Source organism: Microcaecilia unicolor, chromosome 4 (genome assembly GCF_901765095.1).
Source record: "Microcaecilia unicolor chromosome 4, aMicUni1.1, whole genome shotgun sequence".
NCBI classification, from domain to species: Eukaryota; Metazoa; Chordata; class Amphibia; order Gymnophiona; family Siphonopidae; genus Microcaecilia; species Microcaecilia unicolor.
This window is the reverse complement of record NC_044034.1, coordinates 198,218,424-198,245,136: the sequence shown is the minus strand read 5'-3', so window position 1 is coordinate 198,245,136 and position 26,713 is coordinate 198,218,424. Positions and strand designations below refer to the sequence as shown.

The following is a 26,713-nucleotide window of genomic DNA, read 5'->3' as shown; positions in this document are numbered from 1 at the left end:
CAGCAGCTGGACAATGTCCCAAGCTCACGGGCGGGGCATCCTCAGGAGCAGACGGACCTGATTCTGAAGCTTGCACCGCCTTAGCTCGGGTAGGAACAGATAACCCGAGACTGTGTCGAACCTGGCCCCCAAAAATTCTAGAGATTGTGAAGGGGTCAGGTGACTTTTGGCCATATTGACGACCCAGCCTAGAGATTGCAGTACTGAGACCACTCTGGCTGTAGCTTGTAAGCTCTCTGTTGCAGAGTCTGCTCTGATGAGCCAGTCGTCTAGGTACGGGTGAACCCTGATACCTTCTCGCCTGAGAAAAGCAGCTACTACCACCATTACCTTCGAAAAGGTTCGGGGAGCTGTGGCGAGGCCAAAAGGCAAGGATGTTTTCCCAACACCGCAAACCTCAGAAACTTCTGGTGCGGGGGCCAAATCGGTATGTGCAAGTAAGCTTCTTTCAGGTCTAGAGACGTGAGAAACTCTCCTGGCTGAACCGCCGCAATGATGGAGCGCAGGGATTCCATGTGGAAATGCCGCACTCTCAGGGACTTGTTCACTTCTTTTAAGTCCAGAATAGGGCGAAAGAACCCACCTTTTCGCAGCACCACAAAGTAGATGGAGTATCGGCTGCAGCCTTGCTCGGTGGGAGGCACCGGGGACACCGCCCCTAACTGAATCAGACCTTGTAAAGTCTCCTCCACCGCCGCCAGTTTGACGGCAGAACCGCATCGGGACTCCACAAACACGTCTCTTACTGGGGCGTTGAATTCTATTCTGTATCCATCTCCGATCAGGTCCAGAACCCACTGATCTGAGGAAATCATGGCCCACTCCTCGGCAAAGAGGGAAAGTCGTCCTCCGATGACAGGCATCGAGGAGAGGGCCGGCGCACCATCATTGAGAGGGTCGCCCCTGAACTCCTGGCCTTGAGCCACCAGCTGCGGAACGCTTGTCCGAGTGAAAGGAGTTCCTCTGCTGACCACGGGCACGTGAAGTGAACCCAGCCGAACGCCCCGGGCGGTACCTTCTAGCTTCACGGAAGCGAGGTCTGTACAAGGAGTGGACCGCCTGGCCCTTAGAGGAAGGCCTCTGCCTATCTTCGGGCAAGCGCTGGGGTTTTGGATCACCCAAGCCTTTCACAATTTTCTCCAACTCCTCACCAAATAGGAGAAGTCCTTGAAAAGGCAACTTCACCAACCTTTGCTTAGAGGCCATGTCCGCTGCCCAGTGTCGTAGCCACAGACGACGGTGAGCCGCCACTGCTACTGCAACTTGTTTAGCCGAAGCTCTGACAAGGTCATAAAGGGCATCAGCCAGAAAGGACAAGGCCACCTCCATCCGCGGAGCCACATCCAAGAAGGGCTCCGCTCCATCTCCGGGCTGTGCCACTGCCTGTTGCAGCCAAGCTAGGCAGGCTCTAGCAGCATAACAGCTGCATGCAGACGCCCGAACAGTGAGACCTGCAATTTCAAAGGACCGTTTCAATGCTGTTTCCAGCCTACGGTCTTGAACATCCTTCAGGGCAACACCTCCTTCAACAGGGAGGGTAGTTCTCTTTGTCACCGCAGTGACTAGGGCATCCACTGTAGGCATTTGAAAACGAGCCATATGCCCCTCACGCAGAGGGTATAACTGCCCCATAGCCATGGAAACTCTCAAAGGTCCCTCGGGGTCAGCCCACTGAGCCGAAACAAGCTCTAGGATGGAGTCATGCAAAGGGAAGGCCCGAGCAGCTTTCTTGGTACTAGCCATCCTGCGATTACCCGAGGAGGCCATGCCACTGTCAGGATCTTCAATCGAGAGGGCCTGCAGGGTATCTGAAATAAGCGCTGGCAGCTCATCACGATGGAAAATCCTCACCGCGGAGGGATCATCCAGATCCTGTGGTAAATCCGCACCTGACTCCGGTTCCTCAGACCAAGAACGTCTGTCAGAGTTCTCCGAATCCTCACACCCTGACCACGGGGGGGAAAAGGTGCACCACAATCTGAAGGGGAATTAACCCTTCTGCGCTTATCTTTGGGCCAATCATCCGGGAAAACCTCACTGGGCAGTCCCAGGCCAGAATCCATCAGGGGGCAATCAAAGGGGCCTCAGGCGACCCTTGAGGGAGGGCTCTTTTCATCATGTATGCTTTATGCAGCAAAAGCACAAAATCCGGGGAGAAAATCTCACCCTGGGCACCCAAATCCTGTCCGGTGCTAGCCACTCCTGAGATAACCTCATCTCGAGGTGCCCCACCCGGCTCAGGTCTCTCCGTGTCCACGGAGGCCGCGCCATGCGGTGTAAGCAAAATGGCGCCCGCTGCCAGCTCAGAGCGGGAAGAAACATCGCTCGCCATGCTCGGGCCGGCTCCTACGCCTGTACAGCACGATTTACAGAGCCCTGCTGCTGATTTGCGCTTGCCACACGTGGAACAGCGCTTAACATTGTCTGCAGCCATCGCCGAAAAACGGCGGTAAAATCCAAAATGGCGGTTTCGCACCAAAATCGCCCCGATCGCGGGCCCACCCCGGAGGAGTTGGAAAACACTCTTACCTCAAAGGATCTAGAGTACAACTACGATCCTGCTGAAAATCAGGTCAAAAACCTCTGTTCCAGCGTCTCTGCGTTTAAAAACGCGACGCGACTTTTTTTTTTTTTTTTTTTAACGCTGTGAGGAAAGCAGAGGTATTGAAGACTCCGGAGGCTCAGATGAGTGGGAAAGGCAGGGAAAGGGCGAACCTATATGCCTGCATCCACTGTTGGTGGGTAAGGACAGGGAAAACAATGCAATATGTCCACATCCACGGAGGTATGGGTAAGGCAGGGAAAGGGCTAACCTATGTGCCTTTAAAGTGAAGCTGCTATAGCCTCCAACACCCCAGTTAACAACTGGCAAGCCAGGAACCACCTCCCGGCAGATTTTTCTGGAGCTCGAGAAGCTGCAGCCACCCTGCTAGGGGAGATAGAGAATACTGAAGAGGCAGTGGAGCTAGCTGGCCAAGAGGGCACTGAGAAAGTTTGAGTGCTCTCTATCTCCCCTGCTGGTTGATGGACATAACCCATACGTAATGGCTTCATCTGCTTGATGACAAGGAATGTACTGTTTTGGGATCTTGCCAGGTACTTGTAACCTGGTTTGACCACTGTTGGAAACAGAATGCTGGGCTTGATGGACCTTCAGTCTGTCCTAGTATGGCAATAACATCACTCCTAAGCCAGAATATGTGGAATATGAGCTCAGTCTCTCAAATTTACTAACGCTTGTCAGAATTTTTCACCTTTGGAGGGTCCGACAGCAGGAACTACTAAGAGCACACTCTTTTTTTATCCTTAGCAGCAATGGGGAGGTAGGCATGGGATAAATAGCACAGACTAGCAGTTATACTATAAATAGTAGCAGTCCAGTTCTATTGGATCTATGAGAAAAGCACTGGGTCAATCTGCAAGGATAGCGAATGCTACATACCTGTAGAAGGTATTCTCCGAGGACAGCAGGCTGATTGTTCTCACTGATGGGTGACGTCCACGGCAGCCCCTCCAATCGGAATCTTCACTAGCAAAAGCCTTTGCTAGCCTTCGCGCGCCGATGCGCATGCGCGGCCGTCTTCCCGCCCGAAACCGGCTCGTCTCATTTGTAGCAAGACAAAGAGAAGGGAAGACACAACTCCAAAGGGGAGGCGGGCGGGTTTGTGAGAACAATCAGCCTGCTGTCCTCGGAGAATACCTTCTACAGGTATGTAGCATTCGCTTTCTCCGAGGACAAGCAGGCTGCTTGTTCTCACTCATGGGGTATCCCTAGCCCCCAGGCTCACTCAAAACAACAAACATGGTCAATTGGGCCTCGCAACGGCGAGGATATAACTGAGATTGACCTAACAATTTTTCCAACTAACTGAGAGTGTAGCCTGGAACAGAACAAAACATGGGCCTAGAGGGGTGGAGTTGGATTCTAAACCCCGAACAGATTCTGAAGCACTGACTGCCCGAACCGACTGTCGCGTCGGGTATCCTGCTGCAGGCAGTAATGAGATGTGAATGTGTGGACAGATGACCACGTCGCAGCTTTGCAAATCTCTTCAATGGTGGCTGACTTCAAGTGGGCTACCAACGCTGCCATGGCTCTAACATTATGAGCCGTGACATGACCCTCAAGAGCCAGCCCAGCCTGGGCGTAAGTGAAGGAAATGCAATCTGCTAGCCAATTGGATATGGTGCGTTTCCCCACAGCCACTCCCCTCCTGTTGGGATCAAAAGAAACAAACAATTGAGCGGACTGTCTGTTGGGCTGTGTCCGCTCCAGATAGAAGGCCAATGCTCTCTTGCAGTCCAATGTGTGCAGCTGACGTTCAGCAGGACAGGAATGAGGACGGGGAAAGAATGTTGGCAAGACAATTGACTGGTTCAGATGGAACTCCGACACAACCTTTGGCAGGGTGAGTGCGGAGGACTACTCTGTTATGATGAAATTTGGTGTAAGGGGCCTGGGCTACCAGGGCCTGAAGCTCACTGACTCTACGAGCTGAAGTAACTGCCACCAAGAAAATGACCTTCCAGGTCAAGTACTTCAGATGGCAGGAGTCCAGTGGCTCAAAAGGAGGTTTCATCAGCTGGGTGAGAACGACATTGAGATCCCATGACACTGTAGGAGGTTTGACGGGGGGCTTTGACAAAAGCAAACCTCTCATGAAGCGAACAACTAAAGGCTGTCCTGAGATCGGCTTACCTTCCACACGGTAATGGTATGCACTGATTGCACTAAGGTGAACCCTTACAGAGTTGGTCTTGAGACCAGACTCAGACAAGTGCAAAAGGTATTCAAGCAGGGTCTGTGTAGGACAGGAGCGAGGATCTAAGGCCTTGCTGTCACACCAGACGGCAAACCTCCTCCATAAAAAGAAGTAACTCCTCTTAGTGGAATCTTTTCTGGAAGCAAGCAAGACACGGGAGACACCCTCTGACAGACCCAAAGAGGCAAAGTCTACGCTCTCAACATCCAGGCCGTGAGAGCCAGGGACCGGAGGCTGGGATGCAGAAGCGCCCCTTCGTTCTGTGTGATGAGGGTCGGAAAACACTCCAATCTCCACGGTTCTTCGGAGGATAACTCCAGAAGAAGAGGGAACCAGATCTGACGCGGCCAAAAGGGAGCAATCAGAATCATGGTACCTCGGTCTTGCTTGAGTTTCAACAAAGTCTTCCCGACCAGAGGTAAGGGAGGATAAGCATACAGTAGACCTTCCCCCCAGTCCAGGAGGAAGGCATCCGATGCCAGTCTGCCGTGGGCCTGAAGCCTGGAACAGAACTGAGGGACCTTGTGGTTGGCTCGAGATGCAAAGAGATCTACCAAGGGGGTGCCCCACGCTTGGAAGATCTGTCGCACCACTCGGGAGTTGAGCGACCACTCGTGAGGTTGCATGATCCTGCTCAACCTGTCGGCCAGACTGTTGTTTACGCTTACCAGGTATGTGGCTTGGAGCACCATGCCGTGACGGCGAGCCCAGAGTCACATGCTCTGACACAGGGGGCGAGATCCGGTGCCCCCCTGCTTGTTGATGTAATACATGGCAACCTGGTTGTCTGTCTGAATTTGGATAATTTGGTGGGACAGCCGATCTCTGAAAGCCTTCAGAGCGTTCCAGACCGCTCGCAACTCCAGAAAATTGATCTGCAGATCGCGTTCCTGGAGGGCCAGCTTCCTTGGGTGTGAAGCCCATCGACATGAGCTCCCCACCCCAGGAGAGACGCATCCGTAGTCAGCACTTTTTGTGGCTGAGGAATTTGGAAAGGACGTCCCAGAGTCAAATTGGACCAAATCGTCCACCAATACAGGGATTTGAGAAAACTCGTGGACAGGTGGATCATGTCTTCTAGATCCCCAGCAGCCTGAAACCACTGGGAAGCTAGGGTCCATTGAGCAGATCTCATGTGAAGGCGGGCCATGGGAGTCACATGAACTGTGGAGGCCATGTGGCCCAGCAATCTCAACATCTGCCGAGCTGTGATCTGCTGGGACGCTCGCACCCGCGAAACGAGGGACAACAAGTTGTTGGCTCTGGCCTCTGGGAGATAGGCATGAGCCGTCCGAGAATCCAGCAGAGCTCCTATGAATTCGAGTCTCTGCACTGGGAGAAGATGGGACTTTGGATAATTTATCACAAACCCCAATAGCTCCAGGAGGCGAATAGTCATCTGCATGGACTGTAGAGCTCCTGCCTCGGATGTGTTCTTCACCAGCCAATCGTCGAGATATGGGAACACATGCACTCCCAGTCTGTGAAGTGCCGCTGCTACTACAGCCAAGCACTTCGTGAACACTCTGGGCGCAGAGGCGAGCCCAAAGGGTAGCACACAGTACTGGAAGTGACGTGTGCCCAGCTGAAGTCGCAGATACTGTCTGTGAGCTGGCAGTACCGGGATGTGCGTGTAGGCATCCTTCAAGTCCAGAGAGCATAGCCAATCGTTTTCCTGAATCATGGGAAGAAGGGTGCCCAGGGAAAGCATCCTGAACTTTTCTTTGACCAGATATTTGTTCAGGGCCCTTAGGTCTAGGATGGGACGCATCCCCCCTGTTTTCTTTTCCACAAGGAAGTACCTGGAATAGAATCCCAGCCCTTCCTGCCCGGATGGCACGGGCTCGACCGCACTGGCGCTGAGAAGGGCGGAGAGTTCCTCTGCAAGTACCTGCTTGTGCTGGAAGCTGTAAGACTGAGCTCCCGGTGGACAATTTGGAGGTTTGGAGGCCAAATTGAGGGTGTATCCTTGCCGGACTATTTTTTTTTTTTTTTTTTTTTTAACATATTTTATTGAAGATTTTGGTTTTTTTTGTACACCCAACTGGAAACAACACTGATCAAACAGTCACATAAGGATTAGCTTACATCATCAAATCGTCACTTATCATAACATACAAACAGTATAAAATTCCCTCTTCACATCTTTTCCACATTTCCCTTTCCCCCTCCCTCCCTCTCATTTCGATCTCCCCCCCCCCTGGAAGCCAGATTCTCTCTCGTTTCTCCTCATATGGGCCCCAGACTTTTTGAAACATCGCTAGCAAGCCTTTCCCTCATCGCAGTCAGCTTTGCCATTTGGTAAATGTACTCTACTTTATATCCTATCCTCTGCAGGGGGGGAGTTTCCAATGTTTTCCAAGCCCTCGCCAGCTGCATTTTGGCCGCAGCAAATATTTGAACTACAAGCTTATGTTCCTGCACCTTCGTTTTTTTGGGGCGGGCATGTAGCAGGCAATACTCTGACGTGTATAGCCCCCTGTACCCAAGCCATTAACTACATTTATTATCTGTTCCCAAAATGCACATACCTTGGGACATTCCCACCAGATGTGTAGAAAAGATCCCCGGCCCCCACAATTAGGCCAGCAACTCTTGGATACGTTCGGATAGATCTTATGAAGGCGCACTGGCGTATAGTACCACCAGAATAACATCTTATACCCATTTTCAGTCACCGGCTGAGTGATTGATGAGCGCAACAAGAACCTAAAACTGTTGGCCCACCAGCTTATGGAGAAGTTCTTTTGCATCGCTTTCTCCCATCTGTCTGTATAGAATTCTAGCGGGGAGGACATGAGCAACAGTGCTTTATAGAGTCTAGTTATACATCCCTTCCCTCCTCCCTCTCTTAGCGCCCGTTCTAAGCCCGTCTCTGCCAGCTTTAGCTCATCCCTTGCTTTCCTCTGAATGTAGTTCCTCACACAGTGGTAGTAAACAAGGTCCTTGGCAGACAGATCATATTCTTCTCTCACTATTTCAAAATCTTTTACCGCATTTTCCTCCCATAATTGACCCAACCTATATAACCCTTTGCGGGCCCATACCTGGTAGGTTTTTTCCTCCGCCCCTAGAGAGAAACCAGGGGCTTCGCTTATAGCCGTTTGCAAAAAATATTGTCGTTCAGGAAACACTCTAGTTCTAATTTGTAGCCACGTGGTAAGCAGATGGGCCATTCCCACCGGCATCCTGCGAATTGCTGCCAAGATCTGTTGCTTTGGCCCCCATAGCACGTTACCTAAAAACTTAGTGCCCATCCATGCTCTTTCCCAGTGAAGCCATTTCTTATTATTACTGGGCTGCCATTCAGCCAAGATTTTCAACTGGGCAGCTTGATAGTATAAGAAGAAATCAGGGACGCCCATCCCCCCCATCGTTGATGGATGGTGCATTGCTCTCCTACGAACCCTCGGTGGCTTCTTTTTCCAGATATAAGCAAATACTTTTCTATGCAATCGCTGGAAAAAGGAACGCGGTATAGGCACCGGGAGGGCCGTAAACATATACAATAACTTGGGCAATATAACCATTTTTATTGCATTAATTCTACCCGACCAGGATACTGTCATAGCTTCCCATCTATCTAGTTCCAGAAATAGTTCTTTGACTTTAGGGGGGTAGTATACCTGGTAAAGCTGGTCTATTTTTGCTGTTATCTGAACACCCAAATATTTGATAGAATTTTGTGCCCAAATAAATGGGTATCTCTGTTGTAACTCTTGCACATCTTTTTGGTCTACTGACAGATTTAGGATCTCAGATTTTGCCATATTGATCTTGAATCCTGACATCTTCCCATATTGCGCAAATACCTTCATCACCTTCTGCAGTGATGGAACCGGGTCAGAAATGGTCAACAGAATATCATCAGCGAAGAGCATTATCTTATGCTCGCGTGCGCCCCTAACCACTCCTCTAATGCCTGCATGCTCTCTAACTTTCTTGGCCAGAGGCTCTATAGTCAATGCGAACAGCAAGGGGGAGAGGGCACAGCCCTGCCTCGTGCCTCTATGTAGCTGGACCGGATTGGATAACCCATCATTGATTTTTAATAGGGCTAGAGGCTTGTCAAATATGAGGCTTATCCACTTATCAAATCTCTCTCCCATGCCCAGCCTCGCTACCAGGGACTGCAGGAAGGCCCAGTCCACACGGTCAAAGGCCTTCTCCGCATCTATCGATAGCAGCAACGCCGGGCTCCCTTCCTCCTCAATCTGCTGGATCACATGCAGCAGGGTTCTTATATTGTCACTGCCTTGGCGTCCCTCAATAAACCCTGTTTGATCTTGATGAATCAGGCGAGGCATCAGCCCCCCCAATCTATTGGCCAGAATTTTAGTGAAGATTTTATAGTCATTATTTAGCAGGGATATGGGCCGGTATGACGCGCACTGTTGCGGGTCTTTCCCTGGTTTCAAGATCAATACTACCTCTGCCACTCTCCAAGAATATGGTAATGAGTTTTCCTCATCAAAGGACCTAATCGCCCTTAACAGTAGGGGGGCGAGCCATTTCCTAAACATCTTATAAAATCTTATTGGGAAGCCATCTGGGCCTTATGCGTAGGCATCCCTGCTATCGCCTCTTCCACTTCCTCTACTGTCATTGGCGCTGAAATGCCCTCTCGATCCTTCTCTGAAATCCCCTGTATGCCCAGGTCATTTATATATTCTTCCTGTTCTTCCCTATTTGCTGTTTGCTCTCTCTCATAGAGTTGACCATAGTATTCCCAAAAAGCTTTTTGTATAGCCTCTGAGGAGGTGAACAACTCCCCTCCTGTAGATTTTATAGCAGCTATAGAATTACGTTGTGCTCGCTTTTGTAGTTTACGGGCCAATAACCTGCTAGCTTTATTCCCGAACTCAAAGTGCTCCTGTTGAGCTGCTTGTAACTGAATTGCTATCTCAGTGAGCTGTAGCTCATTAAGTTGTCTACGTAACTGTTGTATCTCCCCCTCTCGTGCACTATCCGTGGGGTCTGCCTTATGTGTCTTTTCCAAGTTATCTAGTTGCTGGCGCAAAGTGGCCTCCCCTTTTTTCCTTTCCTTATCTATATGGGATTGCAAGGCAATGATATGGCCCCGCACAACCGCTTTCATACCTTCCCATACATTCACAGGACGGGCCTCTCCATTATCATTCAACATAATATATTCCTCAATACACTTTTCTATTGTTCGTGCATGTTGGGGGTCTAGCAAAATTGCTTCATTCATACGCCAATTCCTATGACCCCTCTGCTCCCTTACAAAGCTGAGCACTAAACTGACCGAGCAGTGATCTGACCAGGAACAAGGCTCAATCTTGGTCTTACAAATTTTGCCTCTGAAGGCTTCCTCGCCTAACCAATAATCTATTCGTGAGTATGTTTTATATTTAGGGGAGTAATATGTATAGTCCCTTTCAGTCCCATGGACTTCCCTCCAGATGTCCATAAGGCCCTCGCGGGCCATCCATTCACTCATTGCGACTCTATCCTTCTGGGCATACCCAGCTGTCCTCACCGAATGATCTACACTCGGATTTAAGGTGACATTAAAATCGCCTCCAATCAAAAGAAGGCCTTTAGCCTTCTTCTGAATTACCCCCTCTAGTTCTTTTATGAACCCCCTTTGGTCTTCATTAGGAGCGTAAACATTTATCAGAGTGTATTGCACATTAAGCAGTGAAGCTACAAGGACCAAGTATCTCCCTCCAGGATCCCGTATCATTTCTTTCACACTCCATGGGCACGCACTGGAAAGCGCTATTAGGACACCTCTATTTTTGGTCTCTGCAATGTTGGATGCGTAATATATTGAAGGATATCTCTTATGCTTGACCAATTTTTCATGTCCACGCTTCAAGTGCGTCTCCTGGAGGAATACAACATCTGCTTTCAAACGTAACATTTCTCTAAACATCTGACTGCGTTTCTGCGGGGAGTTAAGCCCTCTCACATTCAGCGTTACACAGTTAAGAGCCATGGTGTTTATTTTCATATTGTTCGCATAGCCAGTATCCACTTTGCGGTCCCAGCAAGAGCCCCCACAGTTTGATTGTAACATATCTGTCTTCCCCTCCCACCCTCTCCCCCCACATTCTTCCCTCCCACCCACCCTCCAAACCCTCTTTATACATTTTAAGCACCTCCCTTCTCTTAGTTTGACAGGTGCTGCCCGGGAAGGAAGTGACTCCCCCACACCCTATTGTCATTCTTTCCTGATATCAAAACATAGCTTCAACTATACACGTAAGATTGAAACTTAAGCACAATAACCCTCTTTCCACACAACTCTATAATTCACAACTTCTTGTACCACTCAGTCGTCTTTTCAGTCCCCTCAGCAGACATCGGAGGCTTCAACCTCCACCAGCCAGTCCAACTCGATTCAGCCCTGGGAAGCTCAGGTCAGCCGATTTGCTGACTGTTGTCGCTGCAGCCTGTTGCGTCCGGCTCGCTGCCATTTTGGCTGGGTGGCCGTCCCCCCTGAGGTTCCTCTTCTACCTCCTGCAATCGATGGTACCTCAGCCAACCCCTCTGGAAGAATTTGCTGTGCCTCCGCCATCGTTTGAATCTGCTGTAATTTGCCTTCCTTATAGAATACTAGCGCGAAGGGATGTCTCCATCTGTAGCGCAGGCCCATCTCACGTAGCTTAGCTGTAACCGGCTTCAGTTCAGCTCTCCGCTTTAATGTCGCAGCCGCCAGGTCTTGGTACACCTCTATGCGGTGGGCATCCCATTTAAAGTCTGTAATTTTGCGAGCTGCTTGTAGCACTTTCTCCTTCATCCCGTATTCGCGGAAGCACACGATTATATCTTTAGGCAGATTCTGCCTTGACGGGCCCAGCGCCCTGTGTGCCCTCTCCAGCTTGATGCCATCCGGGCTCACCTCAGTTCCATCCGCCGATAGGAGGGCGCTAGCCACTTTTTGTATCACTATCTCAGCATCTTGGTAGGCAGGAGTCTCCGGAAGGCCTCGAAAACGTAAGTTGCATCGCCTGCTTCGGTTCTCCAAGTCCTCGATCTTATCATTGATTTGTTGTTGACCCAATCTGATATCAGAGACCTGTAAATCGACGGCTGTCAAGGCCTCCGTGTGCTCTTCCATTCGCGCTTCAACTTCTTCCACTCTTTGGCCTATCTCCGCGATTTCTCCACGCAAACTGGCTCCCAGGGTCGTGAGTTCCTCCCGGACCACTTTCAGATCGGATCTTATTTCCTGCAGCCAGTCACGTAGCTCAGGCAGGATTTCTCCCAGCCTGTCCGTTTGCTCTTGAGAGGAGAATAGTTCCGTCGCCGAGTCTTGTGTGCACGAGGCCAGCGCAGGTTGATCCGCCATCTTTTTCTTCTGCGTCGCGCTGCCTTCAAACGCGAATTGAGTGAGATTCACTACTCCTCCATTCGCTTGCATCGCAAGAATTCTTTTCCACGATCGGGATATCACTTTTATCTCAGTTGGCTATATTTTCGCCACTGTAGGAAAGAGAGAGAGTGCTTTTCGGTCGCGGGTGTGCTGGAGCTCAGCGTTTAGGCAGCCATTCGCTCCGCTGACGTCACTTCCTCCCCCTTGCCGGACTATTTGAAGAACCCACTGATCAGAGGTTATGAGAGGCCATCTTTGGTGAAAAACTTTCAACCTCCCTCCGACTGGCAGGTCGCCCGGCACTGACACTTGGATGTCGGCTATGCTCTGCTGGAGCCAGTCAAAAGCTCGTCCCTTGCTTTTGCTGGGGAGCTGAGGGGCCTTGCTGAGGCGCACGCTGCTGACGAGAGCGAGCGCGCTGGGGCTTAGCCTGGGCCGCAGGCTGTCGAGAAGGAGGACTGTACCTACGCTTACCAGAAGAGTAGGGAACAGTCTTCCTTCCCCCAAAAAATCGTCTACCTGTAGAGGTAGAAGCTGAAGGCTGCCGGCGGGAGAACTTGTCGAAAGCGGTATCCTGCTGGTGGCGCTGCTCTACCACCTGCTCGACTTTCTCTCCAAAAATGTTATCCGCACGGCAAGGCGAGTCCGCAATCCGCTGCTGGATCCTATTCTCCAGGTCGGAGGCACGCAGCCATGAGAGTCTGCGCATCACCACACCTTGAGCAGCGGCCCTGGACGCAACATCGAAGGTGTCATACACCCCTCTGGCCAGGAATTTTCTGCACGCCTTCAGCTGCCTGACCACCTCCTGAAAAGGCTTGGCTTGCTCAGGGGGGGAGCTTGTCCACCAAGCCCGCCAACTGCCGCACATTGTTCCGCATGTGTATGCTCGTGTAGAGCTGGCAAGACTGGATTTTGGCCACGAGCATAGAAGAATGGTAGGCCTTCCTCCCAAAGGAGTCTAAGGTTCTAGAGTCCTTGCCCGGGGGCGCCGAAGCATGTTCCCTAGAACTCTTAGCCTTCTTTAGGGCCAAATCCACAACTCCAGAGTCGTGAGGCAACTGAGTGCGCATCAGCTCTGGGTCCCCATGGATCCGGTACTGGGACTCGATCTTCTTGGGAATGTGGGGATTACTTAGTGGCTTGGTCCAGTTCGCCAGCAATGTCTTTTTTAGGACATGATGCATGGGTACTGTGGACGCTTCCTTAGGTGGAGAAGGATAGTCCAGGAGCTCAAACATTTCAGCCCTGGGCTCGTCCTCCACAACCACCGGGAAGGGGATGGCCGTAGACATCTCCCGGACAAAGGCCGCAAAAGACAGGCTCTCGGGAGGAGAAAGCTGCCTTTCAGGGGAGGGAGTGGGATCAGAAGGAAGGCCATCAGACTCCTCGTCAGAGAAATACCTGATGTCCTCCTCCTCCTCCCACGAGGCCTCACCTTCGGTATCAGACACAAGTTCACGGACCTGTGTCTGAAGCCGTGCCCGGCTCAACTCCGTGGAACCACGGCCACGGTGGGAGCGTCGAGAGGTAGACTCCCTCGCCCGCACCGGCGAAGCTCCCTCCGCCGACGTCGTCGGGGAGCCTTCCTGGGAGGCGACCGCAGTCGGTACCGCATGCGGCACCGATGTCGGAGACCTCACCCCGGGCAAGGGGCCAGCCGGCGCCTCACTCAACGGTACCGGTGGCGCAAGCACCCCCGGTACCGGAGGGGAAGGGCGCTAGAGCTCTCCCAGGATCTCTGGGAGAACGGCCCGGAGACTCTCGTGCAGAGCGGCTGTGGAGAAAGACGTGGAAGCCAATGCAGGTGTCGATGTCAGAGTCTGTTCCGGGCGTGGAGGCTGTTCCGGGCTGTCCATAGTGGAGCGCATCGACACCTCTTGAACAGAGGGTGAGCGGTCCTCTCGGTGCCGATGCCTACTGGGTGCCGACTCCCTCGGCGACCCAGAGCTCTCGGTACCGATACGGGAAGGGGACCGGTGTCGATGCTTCTTCGACTTCTTGGGACGAAGCATGTCACCGGAGCTTCCCGGCACCGACGAGGAGGACGTAGAATCCAGCCGTCGCTTCCTCGGGGCCGAGGCCGAAGAGGGTCGGTCTCGGGGGGGCTGTACCGCAGGATCCCTCAGGGTAGGGGGAGACCCACCCGAAGGCTCACCGCCACCAGCAGGGGAATGGACAGCCCTCACCTGCACTCCAGTCGAAGCACCACCGTCCGACGACATCAGCAGAAGTGGAGGTCCAGGTACCACCGACGCCGACGCAGCCCTCCGATGTCTCAGCCCCAATGCAGAGGGTCGATGCCTCGATACACTCGATGCAGTCGCGGCCTAGGACGGAGGTCTAGACGCTGTCGACGTCGATGCACTCGATACTCCCGGTGCCGATGAAGACGAAGAGCCCGAGAACAAAACGTTCCACTGGGCCAATCTCGCTACCTGAGTCCGCTTTTGTAAAAGGGCGCACAGACTACAGGCCTGCGGCCGGTGCCCAGCCCCCAGACACTGAAGACACGACGCGTGCCTGTCAGTGAGCGAGATTACCCGGGCGCACTGGGTGCACTTCTTGAAGCCGCTGGGAGACCTCGATGACATGGGCGGAAAAATCACGCCAGCGAGATCAAAACTCGTAATTGCGGTAGGCACCAAAAAGAGGGGAAGAAAAAAATTTGACCCGAGGCCTGAAAGGGCCTACCCCGAAGACGAAAGAAAACTTACCGGGGCAAAAACTGGAAATAGCGGAAAAGGAAAAAGACCGAAAAGGTCCTTTCCCGAAATCCTGTTTTTTTTTTTAAGTTAGCGAAAGTCAAAAATAGACGCGCGAGGTCGACTTAAGGGGCGCGAACGGCGTAACACGACCGTACCGAGCGCGGACAAAATAAGACTGGCCGGCACGAGCCGATTTCGGGCGGGAAGACGGCCGCGCATGCGCGGTGTGCATCGGCGCGCGAGGGCTAGCAAAGGCTTTTGCTAGTGAAGATTCCGATTGGAGGGGCTGCCGTGGACGTCACCCATCAGTGAGAACAAGCAGCCTGCTTGTCCTCGGAGAAAGGTAGTTATAACCCTAAAAAGCAGGAGAACAACGCTGAAAGACTCAGTAAAGAACATTTCATTTTATTCATATATAACTTGCCTATCTTTACACTGCTAGGCAGGGTATAATAAACATAAAATTAAATAAAATAGTAAGTACAGAGGTATCAATATATACCCCTAAAAAGAGTCAGTAAAAAAATTCAATTCACCTTTACATGCTGATAAACTTGATGGTCTTCAGGAAAAATAAATTTAAGATGGGGGTTTTGCTTTTTTTGATAGGATAAAAGATCATGCTCAGAAAACAAGTGGGTGTCGTGCTCCATATGGAAGTGTGCATGCATATCTAAATTAAGTGAAAAAATATTTCAGCTGGCAGACTGGATAGAGAACTTAGGTCTTACCTGATAATTTTCTTTTCTTTCTATTAGTCCTTCCCACTATTTCAGAACCTGTGAGATAGTTGTGTCCACCAACCAGAAGGTGGAGATAGAGAACTGAAAACTGAACCGAGACATCTCTCTCTTGGCATCCAGTCCAGCTCATCAGTATTTATGTAGACAAGCAGTAAGGAGAAACTCAGAATAAACACAACCACCTTAAACAACTTGCTAATCTAACACTAACCAGACACCACCGCTCTGAGGACCGAAACCCCAAAACTGGCTTCTGAGTGCCCCACAAAATCCACTCTGTAGTGCTTCACAAAGGTATGCAGCGTCGACCACGTTGCCGCTGGAAACAGTAAGGTAGTCTCCGCCCAGGATGTCACTGTACGCCTTATAGAATGAGCCCGCAAAGCCTGAGGAGCCTGCTTCCCTGCAGGCAAATAAGCTGATGGGATAGTCTTCCTCAGCCATCTAGGAATTTTGGGCTTTGAAGCCATGAGGCCAAGTCTCTGTTTACCAAAAAGAACAAACAGTCTGTCCGATTTGCAAAACTCATTTGTGACTTCCAGATATCTAATGAGGACTCTACGCACATCGAGACGCTTCAAGGAAAAATATGGAGCCTTTTCATCCTCTCTGCAAAAGGACAGAAGGTCCACAGATTGGTTGAGATGAAATGCTGATACCACTTTCTCCTGAAGCTCTGAAACCCAATGTGCCAACACAACATACACTAAGGACACTGTCTTTAACATAAGATCTTTCAAGGAGGTCTTCCAATGTGGCTCAAAAGGAGGCTTCTGAAGAGCTCAAAGGACTAAATTAAGGTTCCACTCTGGATATGGCATACGAAAGGGAGGTTGCAAGTGGCCCACTCCCCACAAGAATTGAACGATATCCGAGTGAGCCACAAGAGATGAAACATCGAAGACCAGCAGCTGGAATCTCTTCTCAGCTGCTGGTCTGAGATTCCTGTAATGGCCACATATCATCCCTTGCCTATGGCACCACTTCCACTGTCACTATCACAGACCCCAGAACCTAGACATAGTCCCAGACCCTGGGCCTGCCTTGACTGAGGAGAAGACGAGTCTGTTGAACCAGCTTCGACCTCCTGCACTCCACGAGGAAGATCCTCTTCTGTGCTGTGTTGAATAGAATGCCCAGATACTCCAGCTTCTGCTATGGAGTTAGTCTGCTGTTCTCAAAATTGATCACCTAAACCAAATGCAGAAGATGGACAACTTTGTCCATCGCCACCACACTGTTCAAATAGCCACGAATGAACCAGCCGTCGAGATACGGGTGAACTCCGATTCCCTGACACCAAAAGAAGGACGCCACCACCACCATAACCTTGGTAAATGCTCTTGGAGCTGTGGCGATACTGAAGGGCAAAGACCTGAACTGGAAGCGACAGCCCAGCACCACAAAACATAGAAACCTCTGATGCGGCAGCAATATGGGTATATGCAAGTATGCCTCCTTGAGACTGAGGGCAGTGAGAAATTCTACCGCTTGAACTATGACCGCTCTAAAACTCTCCAAGTGAAAGCAGGACACTCAGAAGCAGCAATTTAGACCTTTTGAGATCTAAGACTGGAGGAAAAGTGCCTTCCTTCTTTGGAACAATGAAGTAGATGGAGTATCTGTCTTGTTCGGCCTGGGGAACTGGAATAATGGCCCACTAAGTGGCCTAAACCTCGACCACCTTGGTTCTCTTTAGACAAGGAGACTGCAAGAAGAGGGGAGCAATTTGTAACCTTCTGTAAGAATATCCAGAACCCACTGGTCTGATGTGATTTTTGCTCACACCTCCCAAAACTCCTGAATATGTTCTTCCAACGGAGGAAGAGAAAAGTGGACCCGCCTCGCACCATTAAAAAGCTCTGGAGGAATTGGGTGCTCTAGCTGACTGAGAGGACTTCCTGTCCGCATAAAAGGTAGATTGGCATGCCTGAAAATGGGACTTGACCATACTGCTGATGACCAGGCCGGTACCGTCTGCTATCTCGAAGGAGTGGAGGAGTAGCCTAATGGTTAGTGCAATGGGCTGAGAACCTAGGGAACTGGGTTCAATTCCCACTGCAGCCCCTTATAACCCCTAGGAATGTCACTTAACCTGCCATTGCCCCAGGTATAAAACCTATATTGTAAGCCCACTAAGGACAGAAAAAGTACCTGCATATAATATATGTAAACTGCTTTTACCTAGTGATTAGTGCAGTGGACTTTGATCCTGGGGAACTGAGTTTGATTCCCACTGCAGCTCTTTGTGACTCTGGGCAAGTAACTTAACCCTCCATTGCCCCTGGTACAAAAAAAATAAGTACCTGAATATATGTAAACCACTTTGAATGTAGTTGCAAAAATCTCAGAAAGGCGGTATATCAAGTCCCATCTCCCTTTCCCTTTTGTTGTACCCACAGAAAGGTGGTGTATCAAATCCATGACCCTTTACCTGCAGATATGGCTCTGCAGATTCAAACCACAAGCAAAACTCAACTTGACCAGCTGACCAACTGGACCAGGAGCAAAGAAACAGAGGCTTAAAAGCATGTCTATCAACTTGTGGAGGTAGAAAATACCAAGGAGCTGGACTGGATGCCAAGAGAGATACAGTGGTGGAAATAAGTATTTGATCCCTTGCTGATTTTGTAAGTTTGCCCACTGACAAAGACATGAGCAGCCCATAATTGAAGGGTAGGTTATTGGTAACAGTGAGAGATAGCACATCACAAATTAAATCCGGAAAATCACATTGTGGAAAGTATATGAGTTTATTTGCATTCTGCAGAGGGAAATAAGTATTTGATCCCCCACCAACCAGTAAGAGATCTGGCCCCTACAGACCAGGTAGATGCTCCAAATCAACTCGTTACCTGCATGACAGACAGCTGTCGGCAATGGTCACCTGTATGAAAGACACCTGTCCACAGACTCAGTGAATCAGTCAGACTCTAACCTCTACAAAATGGCCAAGAGCAAGGAGCTGTCTAAGGATGTCAGGGACAAGATCATACACCTGCACAAGGCTGGAATGGGCTACAAAACCATCAGTAAGACGCTGGGCGAGAAGGAGACAACTGTTGGTGCCATAGTAAGAAAATGGAAGAAGTACAAAATGACTGTCAATCGACAAAGATCTGGGGCTCCACGCAAAATCTCACCTCGTGGGGTATCCTTGATCATGAGGAAGGTTAGAAATCAGCCTACAACTACAAGGGGGGAACTTGTCAATGATCTCAAGGCAGCTGGGACCACTGTCACCACGAAAACCATTGGTAACACATTACGACATAACGGATTGCAATCCTGCAGTGCCCGCAAGGTCCCCCTGCTCCGGAAGGCACATGTGACGGCCCGTCTGAAGTTTGCCAGTGAACACCTGGATGATGCCGAGAGTGATTGGGAGAAGGTGCTGTGGTCAGATGAGACAAAAATTGAGCTCTTTGGCATGAACTCAACTCGCCGTGTTTGGAGGAAGAGAAATGCTGCCTATGACCCAAAGAACACCGTCCCCACTGTCAAGCATGGAGGTGGAAATGTTATGTTTTGGGGGTGTTTCTCTGCTAAGGGCACAGGACTACTTCACCGCATCAATGGGAGAATGGATGGGGCCATGTACCGTACAATTCTGAGTGACAACCTCCTTCCCTCCGCCAGGGCCTTAAAAATGGGTCGTGGCTGGGTCTTCCAGCACGACAATGACCCAAAACATACAGCCAAGGCAACAAAGGAGTGGCTCAGGAAGAAGCACATTAGGGTCATGGAGTGGCCTAGCCAGTCACCAGACCTTAATCCCATTGAAAACTTATGGAGGGAGCTGAAGCTGCGAGTTGCCAAGCGACAGCCCAGAACTCTTAATGATTTAGAGATGATCTGCAAAGAGGAGTGGACCAAAATTCCTCCTGACATGTGTGCAAACCTCATCATCAACTACAGAAGACGTCTGACCGCTGTGCTTGCCAACAAGGGTTTTGCCACCAAGTATTAGGTCTTGTTTGCCAGAGGGATTAAATACTTATTTCCCTCTGCAGAATGCAAATAAATTCATATACTTTCCACAATGTGATTTTCCGGATTTAATTTGTGATGTGCTATCTCTCACTGTTACCAATAACCTACCCTTCAATTATGGGCTGCTCATGTCTTTGTCAGTGGGCAAACTTACAAAATCAGCAAGGGATCAAATACTTATTTCCACCACTGTATGTCTCAGCTCAGTTATCAGTTTGCTATCTCCACCTGCTGGTTGATGGACACAACTATCCCACAGGTTCTGGAATAGTGCAAAGCTACATAATGGAAAGGCCATTTTGGTCTTCTGTCACCATTTACTACATTACTGTGCTGTAGTAGTGTTAAAAATGATCAAGTTATGCAACCTGAAAACTCATGTCGTCATCAATGGAAGACACTATTATGATCATCACCACAAAATCTTCTACCTATCAATATTCTATGTGCAGCATCTTTGGAGAATAAAAATGTTATGTCTTTGTGGTCATAAATAGTATCAATAAAATCCCCATTTCCATAGGAGATCCATATGGAAAATGAAACATTCACATTTCCAAAGTATCTTAAAAAAAGGCTCTGCTCAATGCAGAGCCTCTTGCAAAAAGATTTTTCCAACGGCCTTCCCACCTGCTCTGAGTGCACCTGTTGTAAAAATGCTTATTTCAGCTAGAGCTTAACATGAGGGATTGAGAGCTTTTATAGCCTTGATCCCCTATGTTTTTAATTTTTACGGTTAAGGAGTAGGGAGAAAAAAACCTTTTGAAGCTTTATTACAGAAATTGGGGCAGGCAGCCAAAATTTAGGTGTGAAACTTCTGTGGGCTGCAAGCCTATTCTATAAGAACACTTAAGCACATAAGAGTTTTTATAAAATATTAGTATAAACTGGCACTGGTGTGCCTAAATGTAGGCATGCTCATTTACATTGGGTCTATTCTACTTTTCTTGTAGCTCTTCAATTCACACTATAATTGTTTGCATGCAGTAATTTTAAAAAGTCCTTACTTTGTCATCTATATCTGTGATATTCATGCAGTAGAAGACATCATACTTGAAATAGTCCATTAGAACTCTTCTCAGGATATCAAAGGAAATATATGACCTAAAAGTAAATAAAACCACAGATGATGTGTCATCTTTAGAAATTTGTCATCCTCAAAATTTATCCCCCTGAAGAGTACACCCCCCTCCCCAAGCTTACATCTTGCCATTATTGGTAGTCTAGGGGTTTTCTGGGGTAGGCATGACCATAGCACTCTGATCCCTGACTAGTCTCACAGTAGTACTATAAAAGTGCTTTTTAACCAGGACTGGTGGGGGGATGCTAGGGGCTACGTGAGGGTGGTGGTCTTCAGTGGGGAGGGGGAAACAATGTTCTACTTTGGCCCCTTTAAGATGCCATTCAGAAGTATTGGGCCATGGATTAGTAGACTGATGCTACCTGGGCAAGAAAAAATACCAACTCTATGATGGCATTATTTTTCCTGGAATAATGCAGCCCATGTTGTTCATCGCAGGCTGCATAATAATGAGGTGATCTGCATGTATGTGCACCTCATTAAGCTTCCTGCAGTAACCTTATGTGCATTACATTAATGTAACACATGCTACTGTTGTTTAAGGCAGGTTTGAGGCAAATAAATGTGTGTTATTACCTTAAAACACAATTTAGTAACTCCACCTTAACTGTTCAAATACTTGCTTCATTTTTAAGTGTGCAATAAGACTTAGGGTTCCTTTTACTAAGGTGTACTGAAAAATGGCCTGCACTGTTGTAGGCGCATGTATTAGATGCGCGCAGGTCCATTTTTCAGCGCACTGCAAAAAAGGCCTGGGGGGGGCGAAAATGGACGTGCAGCAAAATAAAAATTGGCACACGTCCATTTTGAGCCTGAGACCTTACCGCCACGCAGTAGAAAATAAAAAATGTTTTCTGCCATGCATATCAGATGCGTGTAAAAAATGGAATTACCGCTCGAGGCTTGCGGTAGCCAGGCAGTAGTTCCAAATTGACTCGTGCTGGACACACGCCTTAGTAAAAGGGCCCCTTAGACATCTGAATTTTCAGTGTAAAGCTTGATGTTTAATCTTCATGGTCTGTTTTAGAATGGATTTTTGCTCCACTGACAAGCCCTCTACCTGTCTCTTCAGTGTCAAGATAAAGAGATAATGTGTCAATGCTATTGGCAATTTATTACTGGGCTAGCTTCAAAGGGTTTGTTTGAAATAGTCTCCTTAGAATCCAAACTATATAGAAAGGAAAGGTCCCACTCAACTTTCTTTCTGAGAAGTTCTGAGAGAAGAGGACATCTCTGTGGGTGACATTATTTTATTCTGAAGATTAGGGTTTAAAAGAGGAATTGTAGGATATTGATAAGCACAGTTAGAATTTTAACATAAAAAAAGCAAGCAAATTTTATTAGCTAGTCTCCATACTCTTTTCACCATAGTTTTCAATAGAAATCAAACAAAATAAAACATGGAAAAGAAAATAAGATGATACCTTTTTTATTGGACATAACTTAATACATTTCTTGATTAGCTTTCGAAGGTTGCCCTTCTTCGTCAGATCGGAAATAAGCAAATGTGCTAGCTGACAGTGTATATAAGTGAAAATATTCAAGCATTACTATGACAGTCTGACAGGGTGGGAGGATGGGGGTGGGTAGGAGGTATGCATGGGGACATCAAAGCATATCATTGATATTCTAACAGGATGGGTGTGGATAGGTGAGGGGTGGGGTGATCAACAGAGAAATACAGCTTTATGGTTTATAATGGGCTAGGAACCCCAGATCCTTGTTAAGTCCTTTCTGTTGGGTGTTAAAATATTCAATCATTCTGACTTCAAAGGTCTTACGTTCTTGTATGGTTTTAAAGTTACCTTTCAGGATTCTCACTGTGAAGCCACTGGTACAGTGTCCTGGTCCTGTAAAATGCTGACCAACAGGGGTGGGAGCTCTACTGGCGCCAGTATTGTTCATGTGATGTCTATGTAAATTGAATCTTGTCTTAAGCATCTGGCCTGTTTCTCCAATATAGCATCCTTCGTTACATTTTTTACACTGAATGATACATACCACATTGGAAGATTCCTTTATGTTGAATATCTTTCCTTTGTGGATGACTGTGGGGTCCTGTGAAATATTTTGGCATAGTTTGCAACTGGATAAATTACAGGAAAGTGTGCCCTTCTGTTCCTTTTCAGTCTGATTAGCTTGGGTTTTAAGTTAGGTGGCTGTCGGAAGGCCAGAACTGGTGGGGATGGGAATATCTCTTTCAGTAAGTTCATCCTCCTGGAGTATAGGTTGTAGATCTCTTATGATTTTCCTCAGTTTTTCCAGCTCTGGATTGTATGCCACTACAAGGGGGATTCTGTCTGTGGATTTTTTTCTCCTTGTACTGTAGCTGATTCTCCCTGGGTGTTTTGAGGGAGGAGGCAATATTCTTGGAGATTATTTTGGGGTTGTAGCCTTTCTGTTTGAAGGATGCAGTCAGGCTTTTAAGGTGTCTGTCTCTGTCCCCTGGGTCAGAGCAGATACGGTGGTATCTTGTGGCTTGGCTGTAAATGATGGATCTTTTTGTATGTGAAGGATGGAAGCTGGAGTTGTGGAGGTAGCTGCATCTGTCTGTGGGTTTCTTGTATATAGATGTTTGTATACAGCCATCACTGATTGAGACCTTGGTGTCCAAAAAATTGACTTTTTCTGGGGAGTAGTCAATTTTGAATCTGATTGTAGGATGGTATGTATTGAAGGAAGAATAAAATTGTTTCAGAGTTTCTTCACCCTCCGTCCAAATCATAAAAATATCATCGATGTACCGGTAGTATTTTAGAGGTTTGGTCTGGTGTGTATTCAGAAATGTCTCTTCCAGCTCAGCCATAAAAAGGTTGGCATATTGGGGTGCTGTCCTGGTGCCCATCACAGTGCCCATTATTTGTAGATAGATATCATTGTTAAAGCGGAAGTAGTTGTGAGTTAAAATGAATTTGATTAATTTTGTAATCGTTTCTGGTGAGTATTGATGGTCCAGTGTGGATTTTTTTAGGAGTCTTCCACATGCAGCTATGCCATCCGCATGTGGAATGTTGCTGTATAGTGATTCTACATCCATCGTGACCAGAAGGGTAACTTTAAAACCATACAAGAACGTAAGACCTTTGAAGTCAGAATGATTGAATATTTTAACACCCAACAGAAAGGACTTAACAAGGATCTGGGGTTCCTAGCCCATTATAAACCATAAAGCTGTATTTCTCTGTTGATCACCCCACCCCTCACCTATCCACACCCATCCTGTTTTGTAATGATATGCTTTGATGTCCCCATGCATACCTCCTACCCTGTCAGACTGTCATAGTAATGCTTGAATGTTTTCACTTATATACACTGTCAGCTAGCACATTTGCTTATTTCCGATCTGACGAAGAAGGGCAACCTTCAAAAGCTAATCAAGAAATGTATTAAGTTATGTCCAATAAAAAGGTATCATCTTATTTTCTTTTCCATGTTTTATTTTGTTTGATTTCTATTGATAACCTTAAGAGTGGACTAACATGGCTGCCACACTCCTCACCATAGTTTTAAAACTTGAAGTTACTGCCACAGTTTAAAGATTAGGAATTAAAAGAGGAATTGTAGGATATTGATAAACACAGAATTTTAAAATAAAAAAAAAAAACAAAACTTTATTAGGTAGTCTCCATACCCTTTCCCCCATAGTTTTAAAACCTGAAGTTTCTGCCACAACATTAACAGATAGTCTCTAGAAGGCACAGAAGGGCCCAGTTCAGTTCGCATTCCCACCCTCTTTCCCCAACTCCCACCAAACCCTAGCTCAACTCTATTTATAGTCAATTATTGTAATTAAGACAAAAGGGGACTTTTCAATTTCCATTAGAGTATGAATTACATTTAGTTTCTAAGAAGCACACCTTAAATAAATTACAAATTACAACAGACAAAAGGATCATTATATTCATCTGATATCCCTAGTACCTTAGGAAGTTTTAATTAAACAACTCTATAAATAAATCAGAGTCATGTGACACCATGCCCGAAGGAAGACGCTAACCTGAGCTTCTCCAAGCCCCCAGTCAATTCCCCTGAATTTATAACATGCTTCGGACCCCAAGACTAAGTGTTTTGGGCTTGAGTGGAGCAGAGGAATATGTCCTGGCTTCATTTATTACTCCTGTGATCAGGCGATGGCAGCAAGAGTGGCTCGCAAAGATAAATCCCGTGGTAAGGCAGTTGAGGAAAAGATGGAGGTGCCTGCAAGCCCAGCTGGTACTAAAGTGTCCTTGGCATGGGTCACAGAAATCACCACCGAAATGTCAGTGGTCCTGGATGATCTGCTAGAGAGGTGTTTATCTCCAACCGATTCTAAATTGGAGCGTTTACAAGCTCAATTAATAGAACTCTCTAAAGACTGTGTGGCTTTTCAAACTCACACGACTGGATTACAAAGGTAGAGAAGACGAAGGAGTCTATGCAGAAAAAGATCTTCACGCTGGAAGCTAAGGTGGAAGACCTGGAGGACAGGCTGCGGAGAAACAAATCTACGCTTGGTGGGTCTACCGAAATCCATACAGGATAAAGACTTGGTTAACTTTTTGGAGCAATGGCTTACAAAAGAACTACACCTACAGAAAAGCAATGGGCCCCTGCGTGTAGAGCGTGCTCATAGAATGGGGCTGCAGCAATCATCTTCACCTAAACCTCGGGTGGTTATTCTCCGAATCCTGAACTTCGCCCATAAGCAAGCAATTTTACAAGCCCTGCACGCGGGGAGATCTCTGACTTAGGACAATCATCAGATCCCCTGTTTCCAGGATTATTCGGCAGGTGTTGCAGCACAACGTACATCTTTCACTCCCATCTGCTCTAAGTTGTTCTCTTTAAAAATACGATTTGCTTTGATATACCCTGCTACTCTAAAGATTACCCACAATGGTTCACCAAGAAGTTATACGTCGGTGAAGGAGGCACGTGCATCTCTCTCACAATTTGAGGGAATGGAGGCAGGACAGACCTGATTGTGTCTTGGTAAACAGCACGTGGCTGTCTGCTCCCTTTTGCAGGTTTCCCTGCAATCTGCATTTTCCTTAAATGGAACCAAGATGGGCTTGAAGGTTTTCCTGCTGATCTTGATGTGGTACTGATGCTTGATATCCTGATGCCATTGTGGTTTTGGGACTATATGCCGATGGTCTGCTGGCCAGGACTATTTGTTTGGACATATTTTTTTTTTCTCTCTCTCGGGGTCCGATGCTTGCATATTGTTTGAGCTTAGTTGCAACAGGGGTTGTTGGGAAGGCACTAGTAGTGACAGTTCCTATGGAGGGAACGTTAACTTCAGGGGGAGGGGGAGGGATGGGGTGGGGAGAGGTTGGGAAGGTGGTGGGTTCACAGGGTCAGAAGCTGGTTAGTAATGTTGGGTTGGTCTTGTGGGGGGGTGTGATACTGAGAATTGAGATGTCACATCTTTTTGCTTGGAGTAGGGCAGTCTTCAATGTACTTTCCTGGGGGGGGGGGGGGGTGCGATTACTGGGACGCCCCTCCCAGGCCCAAGATTCAGATAATGTGAATGTAATAACCTTGTTTTGTCTTTTTCAATGGTGAAATTAGTAACTTGGAATGTAAGGGGGGGGGGGATAAATTTGCCAATTAAACAATCCAAAATTCTACAACATTTACATAGAAATAAAGTTGATCTTGCCATGTTGCAAGAGATGCATATGAATGCTGCCGAGCATGCAAAACTTAAAACTTGGTGGGTAGGGGAGTGTGTGGCAGCAGCAGCCCGGGGGGGGGGGGGGGGGGGGGGGGTGGCCATTCTGTTTAAGAAAGCAGTAGTGGAGAAGGTACAAACTGGCAGCAGATCCCGCTGGTTGATTTGTCCTAGCTGAGGATGTCATTAACCATCACACAGTTCTCCTGTGTAACTTATATGCCCCAAACCAATACAACAAAAAATTTTATCAAACACTGATTAACACAAGCATACTTCCTTAGTGGTGGGTGGGGATTTTTTAGGTTTCAACATTTTTATTAATGAAGCACAGAAATAATGCTCAAAAATGGTGGTTACATCTTGTAAATGTCTCTACAAACAATCAACACACACCAAGTATTGAAATTATACGATATTGCTT

The 26,713-nt window shown here is 48.0% G+C and overlaps 1 protein-coding gene across 2 annotated transcripts in view; it reads right to left on the bottom strand.

Annotated features, from left to right (window-relative positions):
• CARS1 (cysteinyl-tRNA synthetase 1) overlaps window positions 1–26,713 on the bottom strand; it is a 256,464-nt gene that overhangs the window by 149,582 nt on the left and 80,169 nt on the right. For both annotated transcript variants that reach the window (XM_030201116.1, XM_030201118.1), the window contains one exon: window positions 20,560–20,656. In XM_030201116.1, coding sequence (XP_030056976.1) covers window positions 20,560–20,656 — 97 coding nt within the window. The remainder of the gene's footprint in view (window positions 1–20,559; window positions 20,657–26,713) is intronic.